General features: G+C 38.2%; 2 protein-coding genes across 2 annotated transcripts in view; both read right to left on the bottom strand.

The window, feature by feature from the left end:
* LOC145448874 (pituitary tumor-transforming gene 1 protein-interacting protein-like) overlaps nt 1-9,954 on the bottom strand; it is a 52,667-nt gene that overhangs the window by 35,071 nt on the left and 7,642 nt on the right. The window lies entirely within an intron of this gene.
* On the bottom strand, nt 654-8,857 carry LOC145448678 (DNA repair and recombination protein RAD54-like). Its single transcript, XM_080327149.1, has 13 exons — nt 8,299-8,857; nt 7,823-7,978; nt 6,727-6,875; nt 5,847-5,987; nt 5,614-5,781; nt 4,905-5,042; nt 4,228-4,405; nt 3,561-3,668; nt 3,366-3,502; nt 3,184-3,303; nt 2,658-2,786; nt 1,983-2,180; nt 654-1,010 (listed from the first exon to the last, which is right to left on the bottom strand). Exons 1-13 carry the CDS (start codon nt 8,782-8,784, stop codon nt 821-823), a joined length of 2,298 nt encoding a protein of 765 aa, XP_080183275.1. The 5' UTR covers nt 8,785-8,857; the 3' UTR covers nt 654-820.

The raw sequence follows: 9,954 nt of genomic DNA, 5'->3' as shown, positions 1-9,954 counted from the left end.
GATTATTTGGTTGGGCTTTTTAGATCAGGGGTTAAGAGGATAGTGCGGAGGTTTTGATGGCATTCTCACTATTCTGCTCGGTCTTGTTATATCCGCGGTAGGCTTGACTAGACTCAGGTAGGAGTCGAGGTAAACTTGAGGGAGAAGGATAGGTTCTGTTAAAGCAGTGGTTCTCAAACTTTTTTAGACACGCCCCCGTTTATGATAGTGAAAAATTTCTCGCCCCCCTGGTAAGTACGACACTAAAATTAACTTGAACCCTCAACAACAACCCTCACCCAACCTAGCCCTTAAAACAACCAAAACCTTACCAAGGGTTACCATGGTGGAGATTGTGAAATCTCGGAAAAATTACCATTGCTATGCGAGAGCTGTGCATTGTCTCAACGAGTCGAAAATACTACTAGATGTGTTTAACCGTGAATTGCTGTCTCTCTCCTGTTTATCGTCTTCATCACCAGCATCCCAGCGCCCCCCAGATAGAACAGCTGGATTCCTTATTTCTTGCCCCTAGTAATACACTACCACAATCACTTTGTATTTTTTTCTAGGAATCATTCAATTTTCCACCTTCTCTAGACTAGGACCTTTTACGTCATTCCTTCATGATTTTTCGCCTCGTATAAGCAGTGCACATATAGATACGACTCACATAAAAAACAGAAAGTTCCTTTTAACGGAATCAAAGCAGAAATAGCAAATAACAAGAGTAATATATAAGATTACAGTGCAATAAGAGATCAGAGAAACATGGCGATTCGGAACGCAGGTATGATATGCCAAGAACGAACAGGCGCCTACACATACAAATTGATAGCGCTCAAATAGTAGCCCTCTGTTCTTCATGTGACTTCTGATGAAAAGCAAACGTGATTCCAGACTGTTTCCATGCCTGCCTTAAGATAGGGTCATCAATATCTTTGCTTCCAGTGCTGTGGTTCCATAGTGACAGGTCTGAGTTGCAGTTTGCCTCTGACGGTGGCGAACGAGACTGTATTCCATTCACACACCTGAACAGTGTACAGCAATTAACTTTTGAAGGAACGACGTATAGAAACTTCGGTACATTAGAATGATTTTTCAGAAGTAAAAACAGCCAGGATTTCAGTAAAGCAAGTACACAAGTATTTGCACTCCCAGATATAGCTTGGCTTATTAATGTATAACGTCCTAGACAGAATAGCTTGGTACAGACTTTCAGTGTGTGAAAATGATATAGAGAATTGATATACAATGTACTTTTGAATTCTCTACTAGTTGCTGACGATTACCTTTGTCGAGTGTCAGCCGAATACAAATATGTTATATAAAAGTATTATATACCTTCACTAAATCTACTGTTTAAAACAACTGGAGTGCACTTCAGATCAGAATTGGACAACTAGATAATTCTACTTTTAGATCATTTTAGTCACCATAATTAGACTACCATAATTAGAGTCAAATGCCGGTAATCCAATTCTAATCTAATTTGTTAAATGCTTCTATGCCCTATTTTAAATTGAAATCTAATTTCTGCTTTTCATGAAAATGCCACAAGAGAGCTGTTTAGTGTTAAATGGTCCAATCTTGGTGTACAGACATTTGTCATCCTCATGCTCTTGAGAATCCAATTTGGAAAATGTTTGTAGCTATTCTAATCCTATGGTCTGGAAAAAATTGTATAGCTATAATTCTAATTGTAGTCGAATTAGAAAAAAATGTGTAGCTTTAATTTTAATTCTAATACAATTTGGATACAATTTGAAAAAAAAAATGTGCAGCTATAGCCTAATTCTCATATCAATCTAATTTCGAAAGGCTGAATATTTCTAGCTGTCCAATTCTGCCTAAGATCTCCCATTTTCTACTTGCACTTGAACTAGCTTTCACATTTTGCAAACCGCTACTTCAACTTGTAATGAAGTAGAATTTACAGCAATACTTCCGCGCATCTACTCTCAACTACTTTATCGATCGACGCTGAGCAAGTCGATATTCACCTTCTACAATTCAGCCTGTCGTGAGTGTCGCTCCCGTTCATGTCCTCGTCCTTGAGAGGTTGGAACAAATTCCTCAATTCCCCGACCGAAAAATGCCTGGCCACTTCCGTCTCCTGGTCCACGACGCATGAGGAGAGAGCTTTCTTGTGCGCCTGACGCTGGAAGATTTTTTCTTCTATAGACCGGGTCGCCAGCAGTCTGAACAAAACGATATGAAACGGTTGGGGGGGGGGGGGGGGTACTTCACTTCCTGGAGAATCGAAGCCGATCATTAACGTGGTTCTTCTACTAGATTCACTGATTAAATTGTAAGGTTGCATAAAGAGCACTGCACACCAAATTTGGCTCAATTCCAACTGGTGGATGTGAACGCAGAGGAGATTTAAAATTTTGTTTTATCTTGAAAAAGATTTCAAAATTTTTTTTCCAAATTCTACTGACAACCCCATGAAATTGTTGGGCTGTCTGCGAAATCGAAACATTTCAAATTTGTCGCAATTCCAACCCGTGTGCTCGATGAGTGAAATTGTAATGACAACTGCGCAATAGAGACCCTGCATCATTGTGACCAATCATGCGTAATAGTTTTTTGAGTAGCAACATACATAAGATACATATATTTTTAGTAAGTAGCATTGATGAAAGCTTTGATAGGGCAATACTAGAACATCGCACCTGTATATGTAGCAAGGCTTTTTCTGCCCGTCCCGCCACACTCTGGCCATGGCCTGGTCGTCGTTGGCCGGATTCCAGTCCGGGTCAAACATAATCAAACGGTTGGCCCCAATCAAGTTTAGGCCGCATCTGCAAAATGAGTCAATGGTCCACATTCCAGATGTTGCTATCATTCCTATATAGAATAATTTGGTAATACAGTGTAGCTATAATTCTAGTTCTAATTCAATTTGAAAGAAAAACGCGTAGCTATAATTGTAATTCTGGTCTAATTTGGAAAAAAGGCGTCACTATGATTCTAACTGTAATCTAATTTGGAAAAAACTGAAAATTTTCGAATTGTCCAAATCTGACCCAACGCAACCTATAAACCTAAACCTGGCCCCAAAGCATATAAAAGTGCCTATATCTAGTTTCATAAAGATCCCTTAATTTCGAGATGTTAACCGGGAACACTGATTGATGATGATCACGGTGTTGTGAATAAGAAATTACACTAGGCCCAAATTATCAGCTCAAAACTTACCCTCCCGCTTTACTGCTCAACATGAAGATAAAATCCAGACTGTCGGGATCGTTGAATTTCTCCACCACTTTAGCTCTCTTCTTTATAGACATGCTACCATCGAGTCTCACGTATTGGTACCTGAATTTTACTAATCGAGTTCTTTCGGAGTCTGGTCAAGTGATAAGCAAATATCACAATACCTTCTCTGCCTAAAGAGCTTCTCGCACAGATCCAACGTTTGAGTGTAGTTTGAAACCAGTACAAATTTATCGCTGGTTCTCGCTTTCGTCAGAGCGAGAATGTAATCGACCAACAGCAGCTTTCCAGACAGTTCGGGCTGAAAACGAGAGACAAAATGGCATCGCCGTCAACGGATACAATGCAGTCGAATTTACCTGAACGGTCTTCGTGGAGAAACCTGCTGGGAAATATTGCAACATCTCCTCATATCCTTCCTCACCGAGCTCACATTTATCAAATATTAAAGATGGATGATTGCAAAGCTAAAACACAAAATATTGTAAACAGGGTTGTAATGACTCGAGTTTCCGCCATTTTTTGGTGACTCGACTTGACTCGAGTCATTTTTTCAAATGCGTAAAATGACGTTACTCGACTCGAGTCAATTACTTTACCATTCTTTATTACTCTACTTTACTATTCTTCGAAGTTACAATGAAAATGTCGGTCTTGGACGTTCTAGTCTCGAGTGCATGACTCAAGACTAGCTCATTGTAACTTCGAAGAATAGTAAAGTCACCGCATGATTGGTATTTCGTCTATCAGTCCTGATACTTGGACAATAGGGCCAGAAACTGTTAGTACTGAGGAGAATTACGATATTATGAATGCAAGCCATTCTATATCACTCGAGCAGAGTTGAAAAAGGGGGGTTGAACGGGATTGAACTGAAAACTGAACATAATGACTCAGACTCGACCCTCTACTAGCCGACTTGGACTCGGATTTGACTCGGTGGTGAATTGAAAACGACTCGACTTGACCCGAGTCAAAACTGTAAAAGTGAGATCGACTTGTGACTCGCGACTAGCTTTCAATCACCTTTTTAAGCTGATTGATGGCAGTTAACCCCTTTGCAGTGAGAGAGTCCGGATTACCCTTCTTGCATTGAGCCTTGTCGATTTGCTTTTTGGAGGTTTTCACCAGGCCATTGTACAGCTTGAGTTGCAGGGCGGTCAGAGGACAGCATATGACCAGTTCCGTTTTTACGGGTAGATACCTGAAAATATTTGGATTCACCAGCCTGCATATCGAATAATTCATAGAGTTTTGGCCCTTTGCAAGTATGATTTCCCTGGAATCATGGATTTTGCGTAATCAATACTGTTTATCTGCGCCCTGGAATTAGGAATGGGCGAACGGTGTCTGCTATCCGAAATCAAGAGGTGGTCAACGGTCGCTCGGGTTGGTAATGAATTAATTCCACCATTTTGGAGTACTCGAATATGTTTTGAATATTTGTACTCAGAGGTGGTCAGTAATAATGTATTTTACTTATTGGTACTTGTAAATCACTATCATGAAGCTAAATAAAATTATATAAATAAAATTTCAAACCTTGTATTGATAAATATTATAGTGTAATACATCAATATTGATGGCAAATACAGTATCTAACTTATAAACAGGGGTGCAGAGCAGACATGAACATTGAACAACTAGGTCATTCTCGTAGATGTTGTTATTTTTGACACATAGGCCCAAGTTTATTATCTCACTTGAACAGAATGTCAGACGTTCTTCTGATAATGCATTTGTTGACAAGGTCTACCAGTTCTCTCAACTTTTCCTCCCCATGCAGTTTGTGTTTGTCGCTGGCGTCTGCATCGCGACCACGCAAAATGGGTAATTCAAATCTGAATGAAGGTTGAAAGTAGTTAATACAATATGATAAGACTCTTGCAGGTGCAGAAAATCAATATGCCCAATTACAGTTTTTTTTTTTAGTTTTCTAGTTGCAACTTTTGAAGAGTGAGCAGTTTTAGCTCAAGTTCTAGTTGCGACTTTCAGAAATCGAGTAGTCTTAGTTCAAGTTACGACATTTGTAAAATGAGTAGTTCTAATACTGGATGTGGCTTTTGAAAATAGAATAGTTCTAGTTCCAGTTGCGACTTTTGAAAATAGAGTAGTTCTACTTCTAGATTTAGATGCAACTCCAGAAAATCCAGTAGTTTGAACAAGTCTGCACAGGCATAAAAAAATTGAATAATAAGGTTAACCGATTATCAAATTTCCATATTTTTATTGCTTTGTTGATACACAATTTCCAATTCTCTGTTAGTTGCTGACGATCACCCCTGACGAGTGTCAGCCGAAAATATTCTGGTTTATTTCAATATGAGTGTATTATTCAATCGTATATTGAAGTTCTGCACCTCCAAGAAGCTCATCAAATACATAGTATTAGAATCTATATAAAACACTCACTTTCTCTTAAATTCAGAGGCGGTACCGAGAAGGCCTTCGTTAACAAAATGCACGAGACTGAAATACTCTAACAAATCATTTTGAATCGGGGTTCCAGACAAGATAACCCGGCGTTTGCATTTAATGCTGGTCAGCGCCGTGTAGGTCAAATTCTCGGAATTCTTCAATCTGCAAGTAATTATTATTGATTGACGTTTCAAAAACGGATAAAGTCAATATCAACTAAACTATACCTGTGACCTTCGTCGCATATAAGAAGACCGATTTCTCCTCTGCACAGAACGCTCGCGTGCAGTCGAAAAGTCTCGTAAGATATGAACAGTACAGGAGCAAACGCCCTTTTGCCAGACTGGCTCATGAAGCTCTCCAAGTTTCTGAAAATTTCAACAGATTTCAATAGACAAATTCGGACTTGAACAAACTACCAATCTGGTTCGTTGAAAGTTGACTAGCTGCTAGTTTTTTGAATAGTGAGTAGTTATAGTTGCGAGTTTCGAAAAGTGGGTAGTGTTACTTCTAGCTGCAAGTTTTGAAATGTGAGTAGTTCTAGTTTAAGATGCGGATTTTAAAAATGAGTAGTTGTAGTTCTAGTTCTAGCTACCTGTACCGGTAGTTCTAGTTCTAGTTGCAGATTTTAAAAAGTGAGTAGTTCTAGTTCTAGTTGACATTTTTGAAATGCAAGTAGTTCTATTTCTAGTTGCGGATTTCTAAAATAGAGTAGTTATAGTTATAGTATTGATCAGTGAGTAGTTCTAGTTCTGTTTGTATTTTCGAGTTTTGAAGTAGTGCTATTCCTAGTTCTAGTTGCTAATTTTGAAAAGTGAATAATTCTAATTCTGAGTTTGTCTAGTTCTAGTAGCTAGTTTTAAAAAATGAGTAGTTTTCAAAGGTAAGTAATACTAGTTGTAGTTACAAATTGTAAAAGTCAGTAGTCCTAATTGCCAGTTTTGAAAAGTGGGTAGTTCTAGTTCTAGTTGCAAATTTTGAAGACTGAGTAGTTCTAGTTGCGAGTATTCAAAAGTGTGCAGTTTTATAGTTCCAGTTGCGCATTTTGATAATCCACTAGTTTATACAAATCTGGCCAAGTTCCGTGGATTTCATAACATCGCTGACCTGTTGATGTCGCTTTTGCTGCCCGAGTCAATAGCCATACCGTTGACTCTGTCGCCCAGCCATTTTTTCAATTCATTGGCCCAATTCCGAACAAGGCTGGACGGTGATACCACGACGGCTTTATTGATATGCGGAGTGACTTCGGGACTCTGTAACGAAATAGAAATGGTGATCTCACTGCAGAGATCAATTGAACAGAGTTGGTCAACTAGAAAAGATTTTGTAAATTAGAATTAGAATTATAGCTACACATTTATTTTCAAATTAGACTACAACTGTAATTACAGCTACAGTTTTTTTGTTCAATTTGATTAGAATTAAGGCTACACATTGATTTCCAAATTAGACTGCAACTAGAATTATAGCTTCAGTTTTTTTAAAAATAGATTACAATTACGGTATAACTACACATTTATTTCCAAATTAGAGTATAACTTGAATTATAGCTACAGTTTTTTTCCAAATTGGATAGAATTAGGATTAGGGCTACGCATATATTTCCAAATTAGACTAGAACTAGAATTATACCTACACATTTATATCCAAATTAGACTAACTAGAATTATAGCTTCAGTTCTTATCCAAAATAGATTAGAATTATGGTATAGCTACACATTTATTTCCAAATTATACTATAACTAGAATTATAGCTATCGTTCTTATCAAAACTAGATTAGAATTATAGCTACTGTTCTTTTTTCAGATCACAATTAGAATCATAGATCGGTTATTTTCAAAATTAGATTAGATTAGAAATATAGCTAGTTTAGTTTCTAAAAATTAGATTAGAATTAGAATTACCGGTAATGTAGACTACTGGTATTTATGAAACTTGGAAATCGAATGAAGTGCAGTTCATATCAAATCAGACTTTAATCTCGTAAACATGACAATGGCAAATGTCTGTACAACAAGCGTGGCTTGTTTGCACTAAACAGTTCTTCTGTAGCATTTACAGGAATACCAGAAATTAGATTAGAATTGTAATGATAGCATAGAATCATTTCACAAATTAGATTGGTATTGGGACAAAAAAAATTCACAAATTATCTAGTTGCCGAAGTCTGGCCCGGGGCCTTTGAGAGATGTTGCAAACCTGCTTTAGTAACGTCCATATGAGAGTGATACACTGCAACGTCTTGCCCAGACCCATCTCGTCAGCCATTATGCAACCGTGCAGATTCTCGATCTGGTTCCCGGTGACAGAATCGTAGAGAAATTTTACGCCTTCCCTCTGATGTGGACGTAAGATCTGCAATGCACAATAACCGACAATTTATAGTTAGCACTTTCCCTGATATTCATCATATTCTAGAATTCTTCATACGACAGCCATATTATTTACAATTGTTTTATTTTACCATTGGTAAAAAAAATTTTCAATACTAAGCGGAGTGTTGGCAATTATTTTAGGGCGTGACTACATCGAGTACTTCTGTTAAACTCTCAGTTAACAGGCCTGCACAACACATAACAGACAGTTTCAGACCTATTTTCCATTTATCGGTCCTGATACACAAGGCTTAAGCCGCAAATTGACTCGAGTCATTAGACCCCTGGTCATTACTGTACCTTTGATAAGAGAGGATCCACAACAACATGAACTTTCAACTTGCTCTTGTCCGCTTTCAATTGCTCGTGAGTAGACAATTCCGGGGGTTCATACAAAACCAAAGAAAATTCCTCAAATGGATCATGAAGAGGTTTCCGTAAAAGCTGTCTTTTCAAACCGAGCTTCCCCACCATTAAAGCCCCTTTATAATTCGGAATCGGGATTTTGAAAGGCTTCGAAAGTATATTTCGAATGAAAGCCTCATGAGAGCTCCCTTCGCATAAAACATTGTCCGTCTTGTTTTCGCCTGGTAATAATCCCAGCGGTTCTCTATACGGGGAACGAAATAAGCTCATCGTTCTGGTGGTAGCGATTGGACTTCTCGTGCTTTTGAACGATGGGAGGATCGCCTGTCCCTCGACACTTCTGCGTTTAAGGGGGCGATTTTCGGAGTCATTATCGGATGTTCTCTTTACAATTTGGCTGGGAGCAGAATTCCGACGCATTCCTTTTCAGTAAACTACTGTATTAGTAGTTTGGGTACTGGAAACTGCCAATATTAAGGATAATATATATAATTAGAACATTGTATGTAGATAGCTTTCAATACAACATCCATTGTAGTAAAATATTTATTCAACTCGAAGACTTTTCGGGTGCCTTTTTTCAAGAGTTAACGGCACACTGAAGGGATTTAAACAGAATGAAAAGCAAAACCAGTGTGCCGTTAACTCTTGAAAAGAGGCACCCGAAAAGTCTTCGAGTTGAATAAATATTTTACTACAATGGATGTTGTATTGAAAGCTATCTTCAAGTTCTGTACCACGAACCAACTGTTTATTGTATGTATAGTATAAAGAAAACACTAGAGTTCGTTGGCAGACTTGTACTGCATATACTAGCAAACCATAGTTGAGTTCTTTTTAGTTGTGGATTTTGAAAAATGAGTAACTTCTACATTTCTAGTTCGCAGTTCTTTAGTTGCGGATTTTGAAATGCAGTAGTTTGTACAAGTCTGATGCTTCGCGCAGAACTAAGTAGCGCCTAGTTGCCTAACGGCACGATAACTCTAAGATTTAACTGACTGTCAAATCTAACTAAACGCTGAATTCGTTCGACTGATTTTGCTGGTTGCGGAACCGATCTCGACATAAACTATAGATAAGATAACTACCGCAACATCCGCAGTTTAGACTTTAGTTATCTATACATATTACATAAACAAAACATTAAATTTACCACCTCCGTATAAGTTCAAAGGTCGTCAGCAACACCACGGATAACCCTTGTTGCCCAAGTCCCAATGTTCAGTGCCCCAATCCGATTCTGTTTATGTAGCTCAGTGTTAGTGCCAGTGGTGTATTGACTGGATGAAAATTAAAAGCAAACTGACTGAACTGAACTGAGCGGATTCTTAAATTTTGGAATCCGAATCCATTCAGTTAAGTCCATTGTTAATAATTTTCCTCTCAAAACATCACAAGATTGCGATAATAAATGAAAAGAAGGAAAGGTGTCAAAACGACTTGGAGTAATCTTTGAAATCAGACGCCCACCTGAGCCTTGGCGATGTAAAGAAGAGTCATACGCACTGAATGAAAAGTATTCAAAGATAACATATGATTGCAAGCAATCAATATGAGCTAGGATGTGTCGGAAGGCAACGTCGATATATT

This window comes from Botryllus schlosseri, chromosome 10 (assembly GCF_051294905.1).
Source record: "Botryllus schlosseri isolate E-star chromosome 10, Bs_hap1, whole genome shotgun sequence".
Taxonomy (NCBI): Eukaryota; Metazoa; Chordata; class Ascidiacea; order Stolidobranchia; family Styelidae; genus Botryllus; species Botryllus schlosseri.
This window is presented reverse-complemented; position numbering and strand designations above follow the sequence as displayed.